Here is a 25,669-nt window from a genome sequence, read left to right on the forward strand (position 1 = left end):
CCCTTTGTTTCAAATGGTTCTAAATAATTGAGTGATGTGAAAACATATAAAGGTCTGAAACTGCGTTTTATTTACCATCGCTGACACTGCATAATTAAAAAGGAAAAATTAGTTCTGAATCGTTCATTTTAATCATCTAGAAAAAAACCCATGTGAAAAACAAAAACATGAACATACAAATACAAAAAACTCAGACAAGTCAGAGTTCCAACTGCTCAGAACTTTTATTTCGAGGGAAATCAGGGTTAAAATTAAATTAAAATATAAAATTTGGATGGGCAGGTCTGTCTTTAAAGGGGAGGTGTTGACAAAAGGAGAGAAGGCAGCCCTCCAGAAGAAGGGAGGGAGAGAGGCCGGAGGGGAAAAGACAGGAAGCTACAAAATGAAGTATTGGGGGAAGAGCCTTGTCATTCAGGAAGTTATGTATAAAAAAAGAAAAGAAAAAAGACGAGACAGATGCAGTTAGTTATTATAAACCCCACCCCCATCTGAAATGTCCTCATACGTAATCAGTGCTATAGCTCTCTCCTTTTCCTTTTTCTGTTTTTTTTTTTTACAGGAAGTTTTAGATCATTCCTCTTCTTCACTCGCTCTCACCATCATCTCATTCTGTCTTAATGTAACATCTTTTCCTGCAGTTTTGAAAAAAGTAAACAAAAAGTCCTTCAAAAATAAAATGCAGCAACCACATTTCATGTTCTACTATTACATATACAGTATATATATATAAATACATACATAAATATCTTACATGTACAACCAAATTTTGAAAAGGGGGGGAAGAGAGAACCCAAAAGACTTATGAGGACTTGTGGAGGTGGGGGGAGCAGGATGAGCAGGCCCAAGGTTGCTCATTGTGAGGGTAGTGTGTCTGTTTTTATGTTTTAGCTTTAACACACGCGCACGCACACACAGCCTTTTGGGGGAGTGGGGAGTGGGAAGCATTCCTCAGTTGGCCCAGTAGGGGGAGCTGCTGTAGCTGGACTTGCTGCCTTGGGTTTTCTGCTGCATGCTGCTAGACTGACTGCGCTGACCAGGACCACCCTGCGGAGAAAAAGAGGTTTAGTCTGTAACTTCCTGACAGGTTTATTTAATTTCCCATGACATTTATTAGGCCCGTCCAACTGCAGGATAATTATCTGGAACCTTCTGCGGGACTTCACTGACACAACCCACAGGAACCTACAGATACACTTGTGGTCCCTGTGGTGCAGTAAGGGCCCCCTGAAAGTATCTGTTCCGTGGGTGATACTTTTTGAGAGCCCAGGAACCTTCAGGGTGGAGTTTGCAGTGTTGACTGCTAAAACAAAAGCCTTTTTTACATGTCTCACTTAAGTTCTTGGGAGAAACTGTTCTTGGGAACAGTTGGTCAAAAAAGGCCTACTAAGTTGGGGCTGGCATCCCATGTAGAGAGGGTGTGTCCTTGCTGCAGCGGCTGCAGGTTTGATTCCAACTTCGGCCCTTTGCTGCATGTCATCCTCTCTTTCTTTCTCCCCTTTCATGCTTAAAATGTTCTCTCAAATATAAGGGCAAAAAGTCCCCAAAGATAATCTTTAAAAACAGGCCAATTAAGTTGCTGAATACTGCAGGCATCCAAGTAAATATACACTCAAACTCTAATTTCTCTGCCCAAACCTGACTGGGGCAGAGCTGGGCCGTAATTTATCAACATTAGCCAGGGCTTGTATTGGGTCAGGTTCAAGCTTATTTTTGTATTTCCTACCAATTAAAGAACGGTTAAGTTTTACTTGATGCCCTGCTGCTCCCTCTCAGACAGAATGCCCAACAGCACTCCAAATTGACACAGTCCAGTTTGTGTCTGTTAATGCACTGGTAAGACTTTATTTGACTGTAGCTTGTAAGTTGCTGCTCCGGCTCGGGATCAAGTCGGGCCCCTTCATGAACCTGCACAGTTTCGGTTCAAGCCTGTCGGATTTTTGTGCCAGATCGAAGCTCTAATGCACAGGAGTAGTCTTGTTTAGCTGCTCTCCTTAGTGAGCTAACTACAACAAAATGCTGAGGTCACAGCTGTTCAGAAAACATGAGTGTCCCGTGTATTCACAGATAAACGCCCTAATTTACAACACATTTCTAATGATGCACCCAAAATTATTTTCTTCTAGCCCGACTTGCCTACATTTTATAAACATATCTGAGTCAAACTCTATTCAAACATAGTTTTAGCTAGCTGACATACATGAGGGGAGAGACATAATGCAGAGTGAAAATTAAGAAATGTTGGTGATGGAAAACAAAACTTCCCAACACAGCAATGTTAAATTGATAGCCACAGAAAAGCAATTTGCTGTTATGTTACATATGGACATTATCCAAGGAAAAAACTGCAACAATTCTGTTACACACACCAAATTCCATTACTTTTCCAAAACTATCAATGGTTTTTACTTATTCCATGACTTTTCTATGCCTGGAAAATGTGTTTGTGGAAATCCATGACATTTCCAGGTTTTTCATGACCATGGGAACCCTGGAATGTGATGTTTACCTGTCCGTCCTGTGTGAGGTGATGGTGCAGCAGCTGGGAGTGGGGCTGTTGGTGCGGTGGTAGGATGTGCAGGAAGGGAGCAGGGGCGTACCCAGGAGCACCCCCAGGGTTCAGGGGCCCTGTGCCCCCCAGCGCTGAAGGCAGACTGAAGGGAGGCGGCGTCCCCGTGTGGAAGCCCTGCTTGTCAAATGACTGAGTAGAACCGAGAGAGGACACAAGTGGTTAAAATTGTAAATGCAGGTCAACATGATGAAGCACATGTGTAGACATTAAGTATTGGGGGGAAAAACTCAAATTATATGGCAATTTTATTTAGGGTTCCATTAAAAAAAAAAGTCTACGCAAAACATATTTCTGGATCCAAAGTCAATTTATAACTTAAAGGATAACTTTTGTGATTTTCTACCTGGACCCTTTTTTCTCTCGTTTTTGTGTTTAAATAAAAAAACCCACCAAACTCTGTTTAAATTAACAGTAGATTTATTATGTAAAGACACAGCATATTTTCACATGTAACTGGGTGAATCATGGGTTTATTTCAACCAAACCAGAGCTAGTGATTATTGGAATTGTGGACAGACAAAACCAAGACTGTTTTTTCAGAAAAGGTCAGTCAGGTGTTACTTTTAGAGTACTATTATTTTGCAGAAGCATTAGACCTGGACCTAAAGACATTCAACAGAACTGCAAATCACTCACCTGAGTTTTGCTGTAGATTGAACCTCCCATGTCAGGCACGCCTCCACTGGTACCTGACCCTGACAGTCCTGGTGCTGAGAGAACGAAAAGAGGGAACGGGAAAGGGGTGAAGGAAAGATTGGAATGTAAGAGGGAAGACAGAAAAGCAAAAGGGTAGAAGAAAATGATAGAAGAGAGGAAAACAAAAGGGTTAAGGGGAAAGAAATACAACTGTGTCAGTTCACTGAAGACTCAATATTAAGCACTGAATGTTCACTGTTAGTAGGAGGGGGGCCAGCCAGTAGGAAGAAGCATATTAGGTGAGGAGGCGCAGAGGCATGTTTCTCCCTTTGTCACCTTTTTGCATGTTTCCATTTATGAGCACATCAAAGTGCAATCACACACGTGCATATACACACCTTCCTCCAGAACACTCTTGACTGTTGAATCATCTGCAATTGTGAGTACATCGGTTTTTCCCACAGGGAAATGCCCGCTGACTTTGACTGTTTGTTGTCAGACTGTGCGCACGTGTGTTGTGTATGTACCTTTCCCTGGGCCGCTGCCCGCTGACTTGGCCTGTGACTGGGCAGAGCCTCCGTACCCTCCCTTACTGTACTCCCCACCGTGGGCTTGAGACAGGTCATCAAAGGCTGAAGGAGGAGGAGTACAGAAGAAGAGGAGGCAGAGCGAGCGAAGGGGAGAGGGAGAGGGAAAGAGAGAGAGACAGAGACAGAGAGAGAGAGAGAGAGAGAGAGAGAGAGAGAGAGAGAGAGAGAGAGAGAGAGGGCGTAGGAAGACCACAGGTGAAGAGAAAAAGGATGTGAAGAGGAAAAAGAAGGGGGCAGGGGAGAGAGAGGCAGTAAGGTAACCTGACTAAAATGGCAGCTGTGTCTATATTGAGCCGCGTCCAACTTCAGCAAGGGGGTTTGAGCTATGCATGCAGCACAAGCAAAAAAAACACACACAGGCCCGATTCCACACGCGCATGCAGCATTTGGTGTACATGTATAAAGAGCTGAAAATGTATTTTGCCTCCCTCTACACTCCCCACACCTAATTTATGGCAAGTTTTCAATATACACATCCCATCTCTCTCTCACAATAAATGTTGTTGTAATATACATATGTGCCCAAATTTTGTCATGTATTACAAAGAGTCATTTCTGCCAAAACTTTATAAGAGCATAGCTTGTGTACTTTCATGGCATGTTGCTGCGAGAGTTTGTGGCACTATTATAGTTTGGCAGTAATGATTAAAAATAAACCTGTGCTGTAGTAGTTCAAACAGACACCCACAGGCTCAAGTCAGTTAAACAAAATAATTAATTGGATATAATCTTCTCATGGAAACTGTATTATTACTTAAATACTGTACATTTGACTAAAAATGTTCTGCGTTAACTATCTAAAAACAACATTAGTAAGAGCCCTCTTGTTTCGTCCTGGTCTTACCTGTGCCGTATGCATGCTGTCCGTAACTGGGCTGATGCTGTTGGTGATACTGATTGGAGGGGTTGGCCAGGCCCATTGCAGGTTGCTTGGCCGAAGCGGGAGGCACAAAGACGGTGGGGCCGTACTGAAAGGCTGAGGGAACCCCCGGCACACCAGCATAGTACGGCAGACCTGTAAAATAGCAAATTAGAAAGATTATCCAAATGCAATGAAAGCAGATGGCTACATAATCAGGTTTTAGCACAATGATGAGAAAGGTTCTTTTGTGCAGAACAGAGATATATTAATCGAGTCCACAAAAATTCAAATTGACTTTGTCTACATTAACAGTAATGGAAAAAAAATCCTTTTTCAGTTTTTCAGGCTTAAAATTTTCCTGATATATTTTAACAGACTCCTCCTCAATGTAACAAGAAGCCAAAAATAATGAGAGGGAAGATGGCAGCTAAAGCTAAGATTTGCATCAGGAGTAAAGTTCATGGATAAGATGAAAATTAACAGCGCCAACATCCTCTTCATTAAAAATAATTGTACTTACCAGTGTATCCGTAGCCGGGGGGCAGAGGGGGATTGAGGAAGGCCTGGTTCTGTGTTTGCTGACCCTGGCCCTGACCCTGCCCCTGGCCCTGTGATCCTGCTTGTGGAGCCTGCTGAGGCTGTGACTGAACCCCGGCTGTAGACAGGCTGGTTGGGGGAGCTGGAGATGACGAATCATTCCTGCCGAACTTTGTTGCCTCACCTAAACAGAAAATGACGGCAGAAAAGGCAAAACTGAGGTTGAAAAAATAAATTTAAAATTCCTTTGCCCATCTGTTGAACAGCTAATGTGAATTTTGTAAAGATGCCACAGAATCAAGAAAAACTTAAGTACTTTGTCACAGTCACCGATTGTTCAAAATCTCCATGTTGATGGAATCAATTATGCTCAACTCAATATGCTGAAGTGCAAAAATGACTTGCTATAAATGAAATTAACAGATGGATGCGTAGTTCAATGAAAATGATAGTAATTGTGTCAGTTAACAGCATATCTTGAAACACATTTAAAGGTCAGCTCAGAAACTCAAGTTTCAGTTCAGTTTAACATAAAATTTGACTCACCAGAATATAAATTATTGGCCAGGTTATCTCTTCCAGGCATAGTAGCCGTAGTACCAGGGAATGTTACACCGTAATAGTCCTGTATAAGAAGAGAAAAAAAATAACAATTATATGAAAATGCCCCACATAGCTTTTTTTTTTTTTAAAACTTTGACTGCCATGCAATGGAAGGGAGGACATAGATTCTGAATGGTTTCTTAACTAAAGGTGGCAGAATTATAATATAAAGGGAAACACATTAAAGAACACATTTTAAAGCCAAAGCTTTGCTGATTTAAAACAACTATTACAACCACAGTGATATGCAGCAGGGTGAAGAGCAGAATGAGAAGACTCACCATAGGAAGGCGAGACTGCAACATTTGCAAGTCCTCGTATCCATAGATCTGCTGTTGAAGTAGAGACAATGGAGAGGAGAATTAGTGATAATTTAGTAACATGTTTGAGTTAGTGTATCCACTCATGCCAAACACACTACTCTTTAATTTAAGCGGTACATGACAGCTTACAAATAGATCAAAAACAGAATAAACAGTTGTGTGTAGGTTAGTCCTTGTGATGCCATCTATCTTTACTGGTGCAACTCTTTTCCTTCAAAAAAAGCCCCGAAGACAAAGTAATACACAAACAAGTTAATTGAGAAAGACTAATCAGAGAGTGTATATTTACCGGGTAAGCAGGGAGTAAGCCACCAGGGCCCATAATGTACTGGTTGGCCAGGAGAGGTGGCACTCCTTGGGCCAAGTTGGGAGGAGCTTTACCTGGCAAAGATGAGAAACAAGATTTTTTCACTTGACTAAATGCAAAAATTATGGACATTAGTTGGGTAATTAGTTATCTTGCAATTGATATTTGCCTAATTTGCCTTTACCTAATCAATATGGACTTCATAACTGTTTTGTAACACAAAATAACAGAATTTTAAAAATGCAATATAAGAAATGTGACACATGTACATATTCACAACTTTAAAAATTGATCGTTAGACAGCCCTACTTACTCAGGTGTCAAAGCAGCCACATTACAAGAGGAATATTATTTGAAAATGATATATTTTATTATTTCAGAAAACTTTTTGTCAACGAGTTCTTGTGCAACAGTGATGTCCTGAGTGGACCTGTGAGCCTACCAGAGCTAGTGGTGAGCAAGGGTGCTGTGCGGCTGCCTGCAGCTGAGAGTGCAGGATTTGTGCCATTGGGAGTCAGTCCCGGCGCTCCAGACGGATGTAGTCCGTTGGTGGTTGAACTGCTGACAGCCAGGGGAGCTGAAGGACTGGAATTGACAGCTTGGCTGGACGACGATGATGATGAAAAAGCGTGGAGGTTACCGCTGCTGCTGCCCTCCTCATTACTGACCTGGTGTAGCAGAACAAGAGCAGAAAAGGTGTGTGAGAAGAGAACGAGCAACTGTTTGTAGATCAAGGCATGAATGGCTTCATAAATAGAACTATGTTTTCCGAAAAGCCTCAGAGCTTAGCCAAAAAGAAAGCCTTGCACTCAAATACACAACTACAAGATAAAGGAGTGTCAATTTTTTTGACGTGTCCTTTTATTACAATTACTGCAGAATAATGTTGAAGTAAGCTTGCATGTGGGTGCAAGCATGCACAGACACTTACAGTAAGGGAGGAGCTTGTGGCGAGGACCGATCCAGATTGGGTGCTGGTCACATGACTAAAGAGAGAATAAAATGATAAAGTCTGCGTGCTTTAATCTGACAAAGCAACTAAAGACCAGGAAATGAAAGCAGGAGATTCAGTAAAAGGTATTTCCACATAAAGGATTGAGATATGTGCTTGTAACCATCATTATCTCCAGACAGAGACGAGGACACAAAAAAAAGCTAATCAATGTGTATTATAGAATGCCATCCCTTACCTGCTGAGCGAGGGGATGGATGTTGAGTGGGAAGGTGTAACTGCAGGGGAGGGGATGTGGTGGCCACTGTCACTCGTCATAACGGGGGACTCAGTTTTCACTGTTCTAGACGATGATGACGTAGCTGTTTTTGAAGAAACATGAGTGATTGTGAGAGGATAAATATGAGAATGAAACAGAATAAATCAAAGTTGCACATGAAAAGTGGGTTTGAGTATGTTCTGGTCTTTATCAAACCTCATCCACTTTCCGTGATTGAATTATTCCCACTTCCCATCGGATGCATTTAGCAATCAATATTCATTATACTTGATTTGTCTGGCCACTTCAATATAGTTCTCTAGAACTCGCAAAGCTAAGTGTACTTACTGTCCTGTGTGCTCTGCGTCTTCATGCCATTGTAGCCATTCTGTGAGAAGAGGAATTATCAAAGTCTACATATTATTATTCAGATTTTTGTCAGGCATTAAGCAAACACTGAGCTTCTGTCAAATTAAGGTTAAGTCCACAGTGGTCTCTATCCTCTTATCATTTGGCTTTATGCATACAAAGAGATAAAAAGGTTTATGCTCACTGTAAGAGCAGCAGCCGAGGGGACATCTTTGCTCTGTGAGAAGCCCAGATGAGGTGGCAGGGACCTTGGACCACTGCTCTCCACACGGTTGGCTGCAGTAGGGGCTGTAGAAGAGGGTGGAGCGGCTGCACTGGGAAGACCCATGGAAGGGGAGGGCGTGGCACTAGGCAAGCCCAAGGATGGTGAAGGGAAGCTGGGATCTGATACGGCTGAAGGTAAGGTGGGTATGCTGCTCATGTGTTCACTGTTCACAAGAACGAGAGAAAGCAAGACGTGGAAAGATGGATGAATATACATAATAAGGATCAGAGAATATAACTAAAGTGCCAATGGGATGTATTAATATTATTTAATTAACATGCAAGCAGTTTCCACCTGTAACTGAGCTAAAACAAAGACATCATTCTCTAATCCCTTTATCTCAGTGATACACTTTGTAGCAACTGATCCAGTGAACGCTCTGCTCTTCCCATGGCTCAAGACTGATGCACAAAGATATACATGTATAAAATTGGAAATATCAAATTCTTCACATAAACAGACAAACTCACACGCCAACTCAAAACAACTCTCACACACACCTCACAGATCCTGGCTTGGAGAACAGGCTGCTCTGTGGCTGCTGTGTGGAAACAGCAGTGGGGACAGGCATGGGTACAGGAGCTGCTGGAGCTGGGACCTGAGCCGGGGCTTGCTCCCTGGCCGACTCCGTCTGTGCCATGTCTACTGCTCCACTACCAGCCTCAGACCCAAAGTCAAGAGCTCCAAACTGGACGTTCAAGCCAGGTATATCTGCTGAGCCCGGCATCTCCACTGCTGATGACGGGATCTGAGAAGACAAAGAGGCAATTTAACCAATTTTGATGATTGTGAATTTGTTTTTGTACGATGTGTAAAATATTTAAAATATGGACATCAAGTTTTTAAAATGTGTGCAAAATCTTTATCAGTCAAAAATGTAAAAATGTGGATGATATTTTGCCAGAGGGCGTGTTTGGTCAAAACAGTCTTGTGAACTGTGCTGCAAACAACTATGAGATTAATATTCTACAGAAGACTGTATACTTATCCGCACCCTCTGTGTTTGTTGATTAGACATCTCTGATTATGAAAGTTAAAGTCGTGGGAGTGTAGTTAACAGCTTAAGTAAAGTCCTTTATTAAGTCTGTCCCTACCACAGAGTCGATTAGCTAGTTGGCTCGTCTTGTCAAGCATGTGAGAGCAGATACATTATTCAGAGCACTTTCAGTTTCTACAATGTCTTGCAAGTAATACTGCTATTGTTATTTTTATATGGATACTATTTTGTCTGATAAAAGGTTCACACCTTTGAGGGGGGAGGTACTCTGCGTCTCTGTGTCTTTAGCTGCCGCTGCGGGGGTTCTGTGACGGAGGGCTCCATGCCTGGCAACTTAACTCCTGGAGAAGCTCCATCTCTCACAGGAGGGACGGAGGACTCATGACCTAAAGGAGATTGACAATGATGTTAAAATCATATCACTAACATCAAAATAAGTGTAAGAGCAGCAGACATAATGAAGATGGCGATACTACCATGATCTTACAGCACAAATACTATTTGAGTCTTTGCACTACTCTTTTCTTTAGCAGAGAAGGCACTGATTCAATTATTGTGATGAATGTTTGTCTTTGATATCGGCTCTGTAGCCAGTATCAGAGGCTACATCCACACTAAGACATTTTCAATTTAAAACAGCGTTCTAAAATGAAAATGAATCCGTACACACAATTGTTTTAGCACCGTTTCAGAAATAACCTCTGTCGATACCAACAGGCCTGAAAATGCATATAACATGAACATTCACTAACACTGGACAGGAAGAAGATTGTCTACTCTGAGGTTGGTTGCTTCATTACAGAAAATACTATAGAGGCAAAACAGCAATCATTACATCATTGCTTAAGCAAATACAGCGACTCATTAGAGTGGAACTGTGAGCATTATCCATCGCCAGAGGAAGCCATGGAAATGGGAAATAAGAAACATTACTCACACAAGGATGATATCACAAAAAGGCATGTAGGCCTAGCTTCAATGTTTTGTCTTGACATGTCAAGACTGATGAGACCCGATCAGAAGGCAAGAGTGCGAGATTGTGTCATTGTTTTCAAAATTCTCAGTTTCCGCATGGGTAAAAGGCAACATCCAATTTTTAAAACTAAGCATTTCTTTTTCTTTTTCAAAAGTCTCCATTTTGGGGTTTTGAATATGCCAGAGTAGGTAAACGTAGCAGAAGTTATGCATACTAATATGTATAAGTTTGTATGTATCCTTGGTCATGTTATATATTTCCTGTTTTCTTTTCATGTGTGGTTACAGTCCATAAACATGTCAGAAGGGAAGTGTAAGTGTCGCTCTCCTTTCTGCTACAGTGGTTATTGAACAGCTCAGTGGATCATGAAACACAATCTACTGCCGCTGGTATTCTTCTATAATTAATTCACTAATTAACAATAGTCGGTCATGTAAATAATTAGTTGAGTTGCGGCTCTAATGTCATGTGGTATTCTCAGCACACTTTCAGACCTTTAATGGCATAGTATGATACTGTTGAGCAGCTCTACCTGGCGGTGTGGGGACCTGTGGAGCATGCGAAAGACCCAGAGGCTCTGTGGTGGGAAGGATGGAGGATTGTTGTTGCCTCTGAGCCAGTTGGCTGAGCACCGCTGACGGCTCTGGTTGAAGTTTCATCTCCACTGGAGAGAATGCAGGAAAATATATACATACAGCTATTACTACAGCACACTGTACCTCTTGCATTGTTGTTATCACGAACAATTTAACATTTACATTTCTGTGCTAGATTTCGTATTTACTTTTAGATATTTAAACTTACAGTGTTGGGCAGTAACAGGGCCGTTCTCCATTCTCTGAGTCTTGACTTCTACAGAGGGCGAGGAGGCAGGAGCAGGGTTCTGTATTGGAGGTGGCCCTGCATCTTTGGCAACATTAATGTTGCTGGCGGTGGCCAAAGGCTGACTGGCTCTCTGACCAAGCCGAGGCCCGTTGAGCTGCTCTGGTGTCCTGATGTCGGAGGCAGGTGTTGGCTTAGGCGCATTCAGGGGCCCAAAACCAGAACCCAGGACAGAGGACTGGGAGGATGAGAGGAAAAAAAACCTGAACTGAATACACCGATAGCATGTATCAGAGTTTTGGCACATAAACATATCCATAAGTTGCACATGTTTAAGTGTGGGTTTTTGTACCAGTGCAGCATGTGCGTAGGTGGTACTAGCAGAGGCGGCATGGGCATAGCTGTTGGCTGTGGCGTGTGCGTAGCTGTGTGTTGCAGTGCGTCCATTGTGGTGGGAATTGGTAAACACCAGGCTTTGGCCCAAATCCTCGGCTGAGGGGCCATCGACTATTGCCCCCAAGTCAGAGTCCATACCCCCTACAGCCACTCCAGTCTTAGGCAGTAGGCCAGCCAGGTCCACACTGAGGAGAAACAGAAGGGTTTGAGGAAGAGGGTTAAAAAAGGAGAAGACAGAGGAAGTACATATTCAGCTTAGTTACTCCCAAATATAAACCCTGAGCTCTGTAGTGTTTTAAGTTGGCTTGACTTTGGGTGGGAACGCTTACTTGGGTCCAGGTGTGATGTGGTTTGCTGGAGCAGAAGAGGCAGTGAATACTTTGGTCTCAGACAACTGTAAAAAAGGAGAGGGAGTGCAATCACAGGGATCCATAAGATTAATATAGACACGTGCTGTAATGTATACAAACAACCATTCAGATAAAATCACTGACTATGAACCAACACTATTTAGTGAGTTAACATCACTAGACCTATGATCTAACACTAGACATTCAGCAGGTCAATGCAGAGTTTAAGCAACCTAAGGCCACATCCAAACTAATATTTACAGATTTTACAACAGCGTTTTGAAGTGAAACGGATTTCCGTGCACATGAGCGTTTCCGCATTGTTTCAGAAATTATCTCCATCTATATTAACACACCTGAAATTGCATATCACATGACCATTCACATATACTGAGTGTGCATGTGCCAGTGTTAACAAGAAGATCATCTGCTCTTTGCGGTTGGTTACTTAGTTACAAAAAACAGTATGGAGATAGCAGAAAGTCAGACCAGAATTTTTCATTTGGACTAGGCGGACTGTAAGGCGGTCAAGGCAGCAGAAAACAGATTGGGAGTCCTTACAAGGCAAATACAGCAACATATTCCAAAGGTACCAGACTGAAGTGTCACCAGAGGAAGTCAAGCCATGGGAAAAAAAGAGTACTCACACAAGAAGGATAAAAATCGCAAAAGTTATGTAGACCTAGTTATAATGTTTTGACATGACCAGCTGTGACTGATAAGACCCATTCGGGAAGCAAATGTGGGTGTTTACATCATTGTTTCCAAAAGTCTCAGTTTCCGCTCGTCCAGGCTAAAATGCAACTCAAACTACTAAAACGGGGTCAGCGGTGTTCTCAAATTTCTCCTTTTTAGGGTTTCCAAAATGCCATATTAGAGTGGAAGTTAGGCATCAACCCAGCAATAGTTATGCATTATTAAATGAAGACGTAATAATGTGGATTTAGCCTAAAGTAAACAAATATAGTCTTGGCCCTCAAAACTAAAGCAATATTATCCATTTCAGATGAATAAAAAAGTGCCGCCTTACGTCCTCATTCCAGTCCTCTGCAGTCCAGTCTTCCAGATTGCCTCCCCATGTTCCTAAAAAAAACAAAAACGGAATAGCAGCCAAGTTAGTGTTGCCATGTTCACACATACTCATGATATGTTCTTGGCAACCATTAACCACTCCAGAGGAGTGATACAAAATGTAGCACCCTGCCTGCTTTAATATGACGCTAAAATTACAAACCCTTAAATCCAATGTGTAGATTAAGCTGCCCATTACTGCTTGAAATCTGCTTTTATTTGGAAACGAATGGCCTGAATTTGAAATTTAACACTGGCTTGGGGCAAATGAGCTAGATACTTTTAAAGTGACAATTTATACAACCACTCTATAGCCAAAGTAGGAAATTGCATCAAAACATGACATCTGATGTTCTGTTATATTCCATACCAGTTCCCTCAGCAGGTTCGTTGCCGTCCCATGTCTCCTGACGAGCACCAGAGTTAGCTGTGTAGTCAGCAGGATTGAAGGTGCTGAAAGAAGTAGAGGGCGGAAAGAAGAGACAACAGGAAAGAGGAAGACACAGTTTGGGAAGGTAAGCCAACATAAGTGACAGTGAAGAGAATACTGCTTGATCTGTAAATGTTACTGAATGAGGGGATTCAGAAACTTAATTTCTCCACACGTTTGTCTTTTAAGATATGTGCTTGTTATTACCATCACCACCTCCTCATCCTAGCTCAGGCTTAAGATTAACACTAATCACATGTTCTTACCCCATTCCCTGGGAGGAGAACCTGTTGCCAGCAGCTGCTCTTCCTCTACCGCGACCCCCTGCCCCTGAGGACACACACAAAACAACCAAATGACCTCTGCTGACTGGTCTCTTTCAGCCTTAACTCCTTAAAGATTTTTTTTAATTAAGTTTAAAAAAAAACAAAACAATGTCTTGGTCACGATCTTCATCAAGTATTAGACAAAGGGCTGCAGTGATATACCAGTTTTAAGGTACACTGTGAAATTAAAGTTGGCAACTAACTTACCATGTACATTTGCTTATCTATGATATTAGGTGAAAAAAATGCAGCTGAATGAAGAGTCTTTATTTTTGTTATTTTCAAAAGGGAGGCTTTTTAAGCATACTTCTGTCAAAAATGGTTTTAATTTCAATGAGAGCAGTAAAACAAATTATCCATCAATTCTAACCCTTCCATTTCCATTCATTTAATGGTCATTCTGACAGGTAATAATTACTCTGTAATATCGTGATATTTTCTGAGACGGTTATCTTACCATGATAATCTCTACGGTTGCAACCCTTGTTAGACATTATTCTCTCTGTTTTTGTTTAGACCCAAACTGCAATAACGTGTCTAACTTTCTATTCTACCATGGTTTTCCACTGCCCCTCCCCCTAAAATGTAGCATAGCTTTAATATTGTGAGCAACAACTAAACTAAAAGTACAGCGCAAAGTAAGAATGAAAGCTTCAACTTCATCAGAATGTCACATTTGTGCAGTCAAAACATACTAACATGGGCAACTGAGGTAATAGGCTGCCTAAAAAAACCTAAAGGATCTGTTTTTAAACAAAGAATATCTTGAAGTCAAGATTTTAACTGAAGATGTTCAACAGCTTTTCATAAAGACAAGCAGCCACAACAATAGATGCATGTCTCCACAGTTAAACCATTACCAACCACCTGACACAATTTGGCTGAGCAAGGCCTTGACTGACCTCACCGTTCTTAGATCACCTGTTGTTACAAGGAGCGCCTACAAATCCAGCCAGATTCCACTCCTTTTCACCTTCTCCAATCTCTTTATCTATAGACTATTTGCTCCGCCCCACCAAACACACACTCAAGCAGCTGCAGGGACGGAGCGCATTCCACACACGTTGAGTGCTGCAATAGCCTACATGCCTGCAGACACAAATAGACATGTTGCCTGCTACATCACCAAAACATGCACAACAACATCTGAGGCAATTCCCCATCAAAAGGGCGCAATGAAAGACATAATATGTAGGATTGTAAAAAAAAAGTATAGACTCGTTAAGAAGTAATCCTTCTCAATCATCACTTGTACGAGTGTCGAGTAGTATGTGTCAGAGACTGCCCTCTGCCTGTATTTCTTTGTGTACTAGACGTTAATGGGTATGTACCCCCACAACGCTCAGGTGTGGTTGGGGCTTTTTAAAAAGGTAGCAGCCAAGTACCAAACTGTAAACTGCAGGCATTCAAGACACACAGCACCAAAAAAGACAATTACAGCGAGGCAAATCGCTGACAGAAAGTAAAGCTAGGGTTTGCTTTTACTTTCACTTTTGCTGACAAGCGTGCTTACTAACAGTAACCAACAATCCTGCAGTTTACCTTTAACAAAAAAAACAGACAATATTACAGTTTGCTTAGATTTATGGACAAGTGCAAAGGGTGAACTTAAGGCTTGCCCAAAGTAGACATGTAGACATGCAAGAGACTTATAAGGCAGCTGTCTTAAATTTCCACTACAGACATACGTATGTATGTGAACCGCATATGATTTTGCTTGGTAATGTTTTGGCTTACAAAACAAACTTCATGTTTAGTTTCAAAATGTCCATTTCATTTTTTACACTACAGTTTGTGTAATCTCTTTATACCTATGGAAAACGTGCAATGGAAAAGTTAACTGGTAGCAGCTCTATGGACAACTTTTTTCAATTGTCTTTGTACAGTCTTTGCACCCTCTGGACTCATTGCTAACAAAGTTGCATTAAAAAATAAACTGAAGATATGTAGTTTTTAGTGAATGCTCACCTCTGCCTCGCCCTCGGCGACCACGGTCTCCCCCTCTCTCTCCAGGAGCCACCTCAAACCCATTCTCCTCTAACCGACCTGGAATCCAACAAGAAACAGAGGTACATGAAAAGTAAGACAATAAAAAAAACAATTTATCAATACTGAACTGGGAGAAAGACCTTTGGGCCATTCTAATTAAAACCTTTGGGGGGGAAACACGTGAACAAATCAAAGTTGACAATTCCAAACTCAGCATACTTAAAGCAACAAAAGACTAAAAATAATGTCAATGTCAAAGATGCAAATACAGAGAAGACCATTTTGACAAACTGACAGGTAACATACAGTACTGTGCAAAAATCTTAGGCCACCATAGATTTTGTGTTTTAGAAAAGTTGTAATGAGGACTTAATATATACATTTATTGCTTAGTCTCTTTATGAAGATTCAAAGAATACAGAGAACATGTACAATGTTTTAAAACAACAAAAAAGTCTAAACAAAATGGCTTCTCCTGACTAAAGTCAATATTTAGTGTGAAACATGGAATCATACAACCATAACAAAAGGTAGCTCAAACAATCAATATTGAGCTTTAGACATGTCTTGAATGTTACCTGGTGTAAATACACCAGAAGATTAGCATTGTAAATCTCATATTGCCTGCCTAAGAGAGTTCAAGACATGCTTAGTGGAAATGGAAGTAACAGTAAATATTTGCAGCTTAAGCCTGATGAGGTTGTTTTATTCTGAAATATAGCATTTTTAATACTGTATACTGGTTGTATTTTTGTAAAGAGACTACTGACAAATAAATATGTATGGTCATTATAACCTTGCTAAAATAAATAAGCCTAAGACTTTTGCACAGTATTGTACATCTAAACAATCTATGCAGACAGGACAAACATCTTTACGCCCTTTCTTACCTTCACGCCCTCGGCTGATGCCTCTGCCCCTCCTGTTGGATGCCCCACGTCCACGACTAGCATCCCTCTCTCCTCCTTTCTTCTCTCTGCTCTCCTTTATCTCTGAGGGTCCTCCTTCTTTCCCAAGGCTCCGTTTCTTGCCCACAGTCTCCCAGGAGTTCTGACAGAGGTAAACCAGAGAATGAGGTCGACTCTATAAAATACACCTATGGTGATTAATATTTTGCATGATTCATTATGTTTCAGCTTTTGCAAAAATCTGGAGGAAATGCCATAAGACATGTAAACAAATGCATATCATGTATAAATCTAGTTTGTGTGTATGCACATTAACACTTACTGTGTCAGAGGTGCTCTCCAGCAGAAAATTGATGGCTCTGTTTACATCTTCGTTGCAGTCATGGAGGGCTACCATGCACTCATCTTGAGTCTTCCCAGTTACCTCAATCAGCTGTAAGTGTGTAAAACAGGAACACGGCATTTAATTAGATTACCACATGATGCACAGGGGGCCCAACTGTCCAAGATTTCCAAGAAAATATGCTTGTGATCCAGAAAATGTATTTGTCTTAATGTGTGAACTTGCACAAAAAGCATTACCTGTTTGACCTTGTCTTCAAAGTCAGCATCATTTTTGTCATAGATCATTTGGGCAAGACGAATCTGTTCTGCTGTGGCCTGGTAAACAAACAGAGTTGAGTAAGAAACTACACATCAGAAACACACAAAACTTGGTCTCCTTTTCGTTTTCAATCAAAACATCGGACGACAAGACACTGAATTTTATCAAGATGTTTTAATGAAAGACGCTAACATCCAGCTAGAGGTATACATGTAGGATGTAGTCACCTAATAATCACTCAAAAGTGTAAAATTATATTTTACCTTTATCACAATTTTTAATTTCAATATTGGTGTAATGACATGTAATATTAAGTGAGGAAGCAGCCTTTGACTGCACTAAAAAATACTTAAAGACTATATTTTTATTGAGCAGGACAATTAACTAAGCCTGAAGGAAACTTTATATTTATGGGTATGTAATGTGAAATGTATTTGGTGAAAACCCACCTGTATCTGTTTCTGTGGCTGTGTAGTTTGTGTGGTGGTGGTGGGCAGCGGTCTGTCCCGAGTGCCCCGGGCTTGATTGCTGACCACTGAAGTCATCATATACAGTATATACAAAACAATGTATGTACAAAATAGAAAAATCTGTAGGAGAGAGAGAGAGGGGACGAGTGAAACGGCGGCTACCTGTGAGATGGTTACATTGCATAATAAAACCGTGAAAACACAGAATAAACGCCCAATGCCAGTACAATAAACTGAATATGAGCAGACTGAGACTCACTGTTGTCAAGTACACTATGTAAGACTATAACCCCATCTGTCGCCCCCCACCACCCTGGTTAAATTTAGCCAGCCAAGAGGGGACTGTCCGGGTGTCAACTTACAACCCTCCCTCAGTCTCCCACACAAAAACACTGTAAGTTTGCACGACCAAATGTTATGGGTATTATGAATTATAACACTTTTCCCTATCGACGACGTCAGGATAGGGATATCTGATTGGCATATGATGGAAAGTAATAAGTAACATATCCACAAAGAGCCCTGGGCTTCGTGCCAGGTTAAACGCTGTTTTAGGAAGTCGCAAGCACATTATTACCTTGGGATAGATTATATTACATAGAGTAACTGGTTTTAGCTAATAATTCAACCAACTGACAACTTGTCAGCGTGGGAACACAAAATCCACCGGCTGTGATCATACTATCGTCTCACAACCGTATGATGTCTGACAGAAAAACACTGGAAATGAAGGTACAATAAAGGAGTTCTTTATAATGTAGCAAATGTTTCCTCAGTCGTCCGTGTCTATCGTAAGTGGTGACTGAACAGTAACCTTATTTAGGTGAGCGTTACAAGGAGCTCGGCGGAAATATGAGCCGCACTGGCTAACGTTCACATCAGCGTTAGCTAGGTCATCTAGCCCACGTTAGCTTTAGCCTAGCATAGCACTTGTCTTTGTTCCGTGTGCGGTACACACACGATTTCTACCGATAAATGCCGTACTCGAACGGCGAGATATTAACAGTTTGGCCAAACAATTAGTTGAACTGTCCGCCAATGCAATCGCAGTTCGTGTAGCCTCGCCGATTCGGGGACAAAAAATAAACAAAGTGCGAAGATGTATCCTTTGTGTGAACCGAGAAAAAAGCTAACGTTAGTCACTTTACCTCGGAGGCGATTTGAAGTTAGCAGCAGGAAAACATGACTGAAACAAAACGAACAAAAGCCGCGTATTACATCAACATTTACAACGCCCGGTGTCCAATGACTTGTACCAATAATGTAATGCGGTACGTGGGAGAGAAAAGTTGTCGAAAAACGCGTGGCCCGCTCACGTTAAGCTACGACAGACAGGAGCAGCAGGCTAGCTGCCCGGCATGTGAACGGCCCGTACACATACAATAAATGCAGCACTACAGTACGGATACAACGCTGCCCAGCTAGCCAGCTAGTTAGCTTGTTAGCTAACCACCGAACAGGACAAACGGTTCCTCTAAAACGCCAATAAGGTTTTCCCTTAACTACTGTAAAACTTATACGATGGGACGATTACGTCGTTCAAACGGTTTTTAAATCAACAACAACAACATAACAAATCTTTGTTCTTTCGTTTACCTGCTAACACGCTTCGCTCAGCCAGCAGCAGCAGATGCTGTCACGTGACCAACCGCGCCGTTGTTCAACGTTGTGAAACCGATACTGCCAACCAAAACCCCCCGAGCCGGTCACGTGGTTCAACACCGTGCCCTTACGTGCACGTTCCCGTCTGGGAGCGCGCTTCGCCGTAATGTTTCGAGCTTTATTTTGTTTTATTTATTTAATTATTTATATTACCAGTTTTTAAAGCACTACATTGTGTGGTCAGACGGAACATTTACAAATGAAACTAATGAGACGAGTAGGTACAAACCAGACAGAAAAAAACAACAATAATAAAACAAAAATAAAATAAAATAGGCAGAAGTATGAACGCACGTGGGGCTTTACCTAATTAGTTATACGAAAAAGCTGTAATATTTGCATAAATCAGTAGTTTTGTAAACATTTTTATTACATGCTTTTAGGTTTGATATTGCTTTGAGATATGTATCTAGATAAGATTTTTTGAAAAAGGTGTATTAAGGCAGTTTCTTTAAAAAAAAAGTTATCACATGAATGTAAAACTTAGCTAGAATAATGAGCTAATTAATCATATACTGTTCATTCTTTAATACTGACAAAAGTGATCCACTAAACTGGCTTTTTCTATTAAAATGTTATTAACCCTTTCTCTCTGAGCTATGCTCCCGTTGAAATAGGCTATATAGAGTACCTCATTATAAAAGACAATTTGAATAGGTGAATGGACTTGGATAAAAACAACACCGCCTCACCCAGAAAATAATCATTTAATCGCCTACCAACTAAAAAAAAAAAATGCAACACAGAATCATCAAGCAAATTTAATTCAATCTTATAGCATTATCAAGTTGCCTCAATGGCTCAGCTAAAAAACAAAAACACACCAAATAGCCACATTGCTCTAGAAAACTAAGCAAAACAAAAATTTCAATCAGAAAATAGCACTACCTGTCAAGTAAACAGCTCAGTTGATAACCTGAGCTCAAGTTTTAAGTAGAGTAGCAAAAAGTTTTACATCTTGATTTAACATTTTTGGGTCAGACTTTTAGTGAAGCCCATAACTACAAAGAAGACCAGCTGGTCTTTATCCAGAGTCTGGTGGGGGTGCAGTTAAAGCACTAATTATACACTCAAACCATGAAACTGAAAGGCCAGATCACATTCAAATCCATGTCTCAAAATGATGAAGTGTTGTGATTTTGATGGAAAAACTTTAGAATTAGTAGGTTTAAAAAACAAACAAACAAAAAACAACCAAGAACAAAGCTGAGGGATAATTATTAGCCTGATACTGTAGGAGAAACTCCAAAAGTGCCAGTATTGCAGCGATAAAGTACATACATAGCAACTATTAAAATAACTTAATTTTTAAATACCAGTCATCCAGGTTTCCACAGTAGCGTGACAAATCTCCAATTTAAGATGAATTCATTAAATTATAATTCAAAGAACTAAATAAATTTCATAATAAAGTCTATTAAATTCATCTGATTCAGAATGTATACAGCACTGAGGATATAAGAGAGAAAAAAATCAACCCCACAAGTATCGACTCATACCATTTTTAGTGTAGCCAGTGTGCACTCATAAACAGCACTGCTTTGCATAACTGCCATCTCTCCACTGTGTAGGCTGCACTTAAAAATACAAATACTCCCGTTTAGTATGGTTAATTCAAGTAATTGGATGATGATTATCTTCTTCTTGGTTGTGTGGCTGGTTAGAGTAACTGGGCTTAAGATATGGCCGCAGCTGAGCTAGCATGCTGTGAACACACCGAGCCTTTCTCTCCATTATATCTTCCAGTTTGTGGACATACTCCCCAAATGCCTGTTAAAAGAAAATGAGAACAGACAGAGGAGTGCCATTTAAATGTAGTTTATAAAATGAATGCAGCAAAGAAATGTGACTTTGATCTTTTTCTGACCATTTCAGGTTGCTGACACAGAAGAGTCCCCTCTTTATAAAATAAAGCTTCCATCTCTTCTAGCTGCTCCCAATGGGCCTGGACAATACGCCACCTTAAATTGGATTGGATTGGAGAAAAAGACAGAAATATTTTTTGTTAACTAATGCGATTACTCCATTATTCCAAAATAAACAGTTGGATATCTAAATATGTCACCAAAGAGGCCTATGTGATTTCAGTATCATGTTTGTCAGTATGTTTTCAGTTAATATTATAATATCTCCTAAACGCAGTTGGGTATTATCATTATTTGTATTTGTGGAAATACTGGCAGTGTCTCATTATAAAGTGCACTGGCCTCTGAAATGCTCATTTAGGATGACTGTGTAAACAAAATTGCCACATCCCTTGTACTTACTGGCCATGATCCAGGTCTTCCAGTGCAGACAGATGGATTATGGGGCTGATTTGCTGACTGCTGTTGCTCTCTTCACTATTTGAGTCTGTAGGTTGGGACGAGATGTCTGTGTTGCTGGAGTGGTTTGAACGCACTGTGTGACCCTGCTTTGGCATTGTGTTCAATTGGCCTAAGGTGCTTTCTGACTGTAGTGTTGAAGTGGAAGATGCAAATTTGTTGTGTTTATTGTGTGCATATCCTTGTGGCGTGTGGTTGCTACCATTTGACATTAGATCGTGTGAGCTGGGTGAACCAGTGTTCCCAGACTGCATGACAGAATTTTGCATAGAAGAACTTATGGAGGGTTTAAGTGGGGATGCAGAGGTCATGTTGCCCAGGACTTCAGCTGGCATAGTTTGAGGTTTCTGATTGTTCTTCTTATAGAAAGGATCCAGCATAACCTCGGGGATCGGAGGCTTTATCATACCTAGACATAAAAATCAAAATAAATCATATACCAGTTCTTAAAGGAATACTTAACCCGCAAAATGAAAATGTATACATATATTATTCACCCTGTGTTAAGTTGAATTCGTGAAGAAAACTTTTTTCTCGCATGCCCCTTGTTTGTCCTTTTTGAGTAGAAGGATGCCGTGTTTAACTGCAGCAAAATTACATCAAAGCATCAGTTTACAAAATCTCTCACACAACTTGTACAGTGTAATCCATGTATTTACAAATGTATTTTTGCTAAAACTTTACTATTTAAAAAATATGAAAAGTCTGATGCATAGAGAAGCATGTCTGGGCAAGAGCGTAAGTTTGAACTGGAATGCACAAGCGGAGGTCACACGCACACTTGCTCAGGCACGCTACTTGTATGCGGAAGTGTTTAAAATAGTGAGGTAATGTTCAGATGTATAGTTTTGTTATTGTTAAATGCGGCCATCATTAGCTATAATGTATCAAGAATTTAAACTTTTTGGATTCTTCGTTCACCATGGAGATATGCTTAAAAAATAAAGTTTTCTTTACAAATTCAACCTAACACTGGCTGAGTAATTGATATACTAGTGATTTCATGGATGAAATTCTCCATTAAGCACAAAATAGTGCACACACATTCATACTCAGAATGCACACTTACCTATTTCACAATGTTTGTCTAGGGTGCAGCACATGTCTTTTCTTTGTTTAGTGTGGTTTGTAGCTGTCATGGTGTCAGAGACAGGAGAGCACTGGGTTTTCGCTTGTGGCAACTCCAAAAGAGACAGCCGAAATTCTACGTCCTCTTCAACCACATCTTTCCGTGCCATCTCTTCACACTTGCGATGCCCTTCTTCCCCATTCTTTCTGTTATCTTTTCTTCTTTCAAGCGAACAGAGTGAGGTGTTCTGTTTCCCTCTGAGGAATGAGTCTGTGGCAACCTGTTGGTCCACCTGAAGCAAGGAGACGCTGAGGGGGTCCATGATGCAGCTGAGAGAATCTGCACTCTCTTCTCGACGTAAAACAGACATTTTGGCTTTGACATCTGCATGGTTGTGTACCTGAGTGTAGGATGGACTTTCAGATAATTTGTTTAGGGTCTCAGCAGGTATTTTACATGCATTCTGTGTGATGGCCGTAGTAAACGGTAGTGTGGCCGATGGAGCAAATTTTTCTCTATTATCATGAGCAGCAAACAATGTTGGCTTCTCTCTGCAGCTGCTTGGTGGCACTCCCTGTTGAGCATTTTGCAACGGTAGATGCAGGATGTCTGAGGTGCATCTAGTATGTTTTAATTTAAGGGAGGGATCACTGGGTTTTTTAGGGGTCAAGAGGGGGTTGGTATGTTCACAGGCTGGTGAGAGGGGTCGTTCTGCTGGAGCTTTCTGATGGGACAACTCAAAAGGAGGTCGGTTAAAGAGGCCGTCGCTGTCGCTGTGGTTGGAGAGTAAACTGTAGCCTTCCGCTGCTTCTCGCTCCTCATGACTCCACACTCCATCAGCTGTGACAACCGAGGCATCTAGACCTTCCTCACCCACTTCTCTCCTTTCCTTCGAGTCACAGTTGTTAGACATTAATGCCTCTACATCAGCTGGCATTGCACCTGTCATCCTATCTGCCTGCTTTGTTTCTGTTGTTGCTACCCAAGCCCACCTCCTCTCCCCTCTTCTAGCCACCCCAGCTGGCCTCCACTCTTCCCTCCTAACCTCTACTTCCCCCGTTGCCTTCAGTGACCTCATCTTTTCACTTTTACCTCCAAATCTTTCCCCTGTTCCCTCTCTCCAGTCTTCACTAACACCTCCTGAGTCACCATGACTGAGCTCATCATTATTTCTATTGCAACTCGGAGTGGTTTCAGCTCCACAGGGGAAGACAGATGACTGTCCTCTCTTACCATTAACCTCAACCTTGGCTCTGTATGTATCTAAAACATTTTCTAAACCCTGATACATAAGTGCAGAAACAGAGAAGCCAGATGAGTGCTGAAGAGAAGAAAAGCAAGATGGAGAGACAGAAGAAGAGAGAGAGGCCTGATTAGAGGACGAAAAAGGCGGACATGGAGAGGGTGAGAGGAGATGGACAGATGAAGAGGCTGGTGAGGGAAGAAACTGCTGCAGCTGCTGGTGATACAGCCTCAGATGCCTCTCCCTCTCCGTATCCCTTTCATCAACCTTTTGTAAATCTCTTTCTCTTACTTCACTACATGTGTCTTTACTGATTTCTACTTGTCTTCTCTGTTCTGTCCGTCTTCTTCCCTCTTGTCCTCCCTCTTTCAAAGGGCTTTGCTGGTTCTTGTTTTCTCTGTGGTAGAATCCAGATTTCCTTTGTACCTCCCACATGTGAAGCTGTTTATCTGTTGTTTGTCCCAGGACCAGCTTTGCTGCGACATTCTGGTCACCAGCTGAGCGGCCTGCACTGTCAGCTACTCCACACCTTTTTCTTCCACCCTCCCTCCCGCCTGCTTTCTCCACCTTTTCACTGATTCCCAGCAAACCTTTGACTGGTGTAACATGCTCAAGTCCAATTTCCTTCCTTGTTCTTGCACTTGTTTCCTCTCCCCATCTGTTATTTTTGGGTGTGGAGCAGACAAATGCATCCCCTGCTCCGGCCAATCTCGAGGTAGGTGTGGTGGGGCCAAAATCCTCTCTCTGTCTTCCTAACTTTGGCCTTTTAGGGGGACTTTTCCCTCGGGTGCCAGCACTGTGGCTTCTGCTGCTGCTTTTGAACAGATTATGTTTAGGGGAGGGTATTGTCTTGCCCTTTTTTCCTCCTCTATGTCCTCCCTGTCCCTTCAACTCCTTCACCCTATGAAAAATCAAGGAGATTCAACATCTAAGAGAGCTGTCACTGGTCATTGCTTCTAGTACTTTAAAATTAATACATAAAATACAGGATAAGCTGTCACTACTTGGGACAAGATGATAACAAAAAATTGTATTCACAATCACTATGTTCAAGTCCCATGTCAAAGTAGGATGAATTAAATCCATTATGGCTCAAAGAAACAATATTAAAAAACAATATTTTAAGCATCTAATTTTCCATGTTGCACATCCCCGACACACTTACCGGTCGGCGTATCTCAGTGTGTTTAGCGTGTGTTCAGTTGCTAAGTGACCAGGTGAAATGTTGGCAATCATGCATGTCATCGAGTCACCGACAAATGAGTCTTTCAAAACCTAAAACAAGAACAATATAGTACAAAACAAAGGAGAGATTTTTGTCAGTCATGATATTTGTGCGCACTAACACACACAACAGAACCACGGAAATTTGGCAAAATGCAAAAGTTGAAGTACCTGAGTAAGTTTGCTTTGTCTGAAAGGTGTATGCAGCTGCTCTTGATCCAGGGACCGGATACATTCTTTAAGCTGAGAAAAAAAAAAAAAAAATTGCAAATGAGAACATATGGAAAATCATATCATTCACTTTATGTGTAATAAAGAGTGTGTGAGTGTGTGTGTGTCTGTGTAGCTTACAGCCAACAGACTCTGGTTGATCTCAGCACCCTCCATGCGACTCTGCCTGTCCGGTTCTTTGGTGTCTGATGCCCTCTCACTTCCTGCCAGATCCACAAACCACATTCTACACACACACACACACACACACACACACACACACACACACACGAACACACATCTTTTCTTTTGTAATTTCAAATTAA

The 25,669-nt window shown here is 41.3% G+C and overlaps 2 protein-coding genes and 1 non-coding gene across 6 annotated transcripts; all 3 read right to left on the minus strand.

The window, feature by feature from the left end:
• Positions 1 to 205: 205 nt before the first annotated feature.
• LOC121939421 (ubiquitin-associated protein 2-like) lies at positions 206 to 19,281 on the minus strand. 4 transcript variants are annotated; one of them, XM_042482441.1, is made up of 30 exons: positions 19,208 to 19,281; positions 17,591 to 17,731; positions 17,120 to 17,197; positions 16,860 to 16,970; positions 16,520 to 16,679; positions 15,609 to 15,686; positions 13,581 to 13,644; positions 13,255 to 13,337; positions 12,844 to 12,896; positions 11,793 to 11,857; positions 11,420 to 11,648; positions 11,050 to 11,305; positions 10,778 to 10,909; positions 9,519 to 9,655; positions 8,773 to 9,020; positions 8,192 to 8,435; positions 7,987 to 8,026; positions 7,618 to 7,741; positions 7,359 to 7,413; positions 6,870 to 7,095; positions 6,410 to 6,501; positions 6,079 to 6,129; positions 5,741 to 5,819; positions 5,178 to 5,378; positions 4,640 to 4,810; positions 3,733 to 3,837; positions 3,604 to 3,636; positions 3,206 to 3,279; positions 2,507 to 2,698; positions 206 to 1,044 (listed from the first exon to the last, which is right to left on the minus strand). In XM_042482441.1, exons 2-30 carry the CDS (start codon positions 17,687 to 17,689, stop codon positions 949 to 951), a joined length of 3,576 nt encoding a protein of 1,191 aa, XP_042338375.1. In that variant the 5' UTR covers positions 17,690 to 17,731; positions 19,208 to 19,281; the 3' UTR covers positions 206 to 948. The 4 variants fall into 4 exon arrangements, with proteins under 4 accessions (XP_042338375.1, XP_042338376.1, XP_042338377.1 ...); XM_042482442.1 differs by lacking the exon at positions 19,208 to 19,281 and adding an exon at positions 18,760 to 18,896; XM_042482443.1 differs by lacking the exon at positions 3,604 to 3,636.
• Positions 7,484 to 7,560, minus strand: LOC121939428. Its single transcript, XR_006105462.1, has one exon. It is a non-coding gene; the product is annotated as a small nucleolar RNA SNORD121A (small nucleolar RNA).
• Positions 19,282 to 20,779: 1,498 nt separating the features above from the next.
• Positions 20,780 to 22,000, minus strand: LOC121939422. Its single transcript, XM_042482445.1, has 3 exons — positions 21,541 to 22,000; positions 21,141 to 21,234; positions 20,780 to 21,043 (listed from the first exon to the last, which is right to left on the minus strand). Exons 1-3 carry the CDS (start codon positions 21,975 to 21,977, stop codon positions 20,888 to 20,890), a joined length of 687 nt encoding a protein of 228 aa, XP_042338379.1. The 5' UTR covers positions 21,978 to 22,000; the 3' UTR covers positions 20,780 to 20,887.
• Positions 22,001 to 25,669: the final 3,669 nt, after the last annotated feature.

The sequence above is a fragment of the Plectropomus leopardus genome, unplaced genomic scaffold (assembly GCF_008729295.1).
Source record: "Plectropomus leopardus isolate mb unplaced genomic scaffold, YSFRI_Pleo_2.0 unplaced_scaffold48, whole genome shotgun sequence".
NCBI classification, from domain to species: domain Eukaryota; kingdom Metazoa; phylum Chordata; class Actinopteri; order Perciformes; family Serranidae; genus Plectropomus; species Plectropomus leopardus.

What these genes read in the sequence shown, in the direction of transcription:
- LOC121939421 (XM_042482441.1), bottom strand. Translation starts at nt 17,689, where the DNA reads ATGATGACTTCAGTGGTCAGCAATCAAGCCCGGGGCACTCGGGACAGA. An exon ending in CCCTGTTACTGCCCAACACT is followed by an intron (nt 10,910 to 11,049) that starts GTAAGTTTAAAT and finishes CATTCTCTCCAG; the next exon opens with TGGAGATGAAACTTCAACCA. An exon ending in GAGTACCTCCCCCCTCAAAG is followed by an intron (nt 9,021 to 9,518) that starts GTGTGAACCTTT and finishes TTGTCTTCTCAG; the next exon opens with ATCCCGTCATCAGCAGTGGA.
- LOC121939422 (XM_042482445.1), bottom strand. Translation starts at nt 21,977, where the DNA reads ATGCTGGATCCTTTCTATAAGAAGAACAATCAGAAACCTCAAACTATG. An exon ending in GAAGACCTGGATCATGGCCA is followed by an intron (nt 21,235 to 21,540) that starts GTAAGTACAAGG and finishes ATCCAATTTAAG; the next exon opens with GTGGCGTATTGTCCAGGCCC. An exon ending in TGTGTCAGCAACCTGAAATG is followed by an intron (nt 21,044 to 21,140) that starts GTCAGAAAAAGA and finishes TTCTTTTAACAG; the next exon opens with GCATTTGGGGAGTATGTCCA.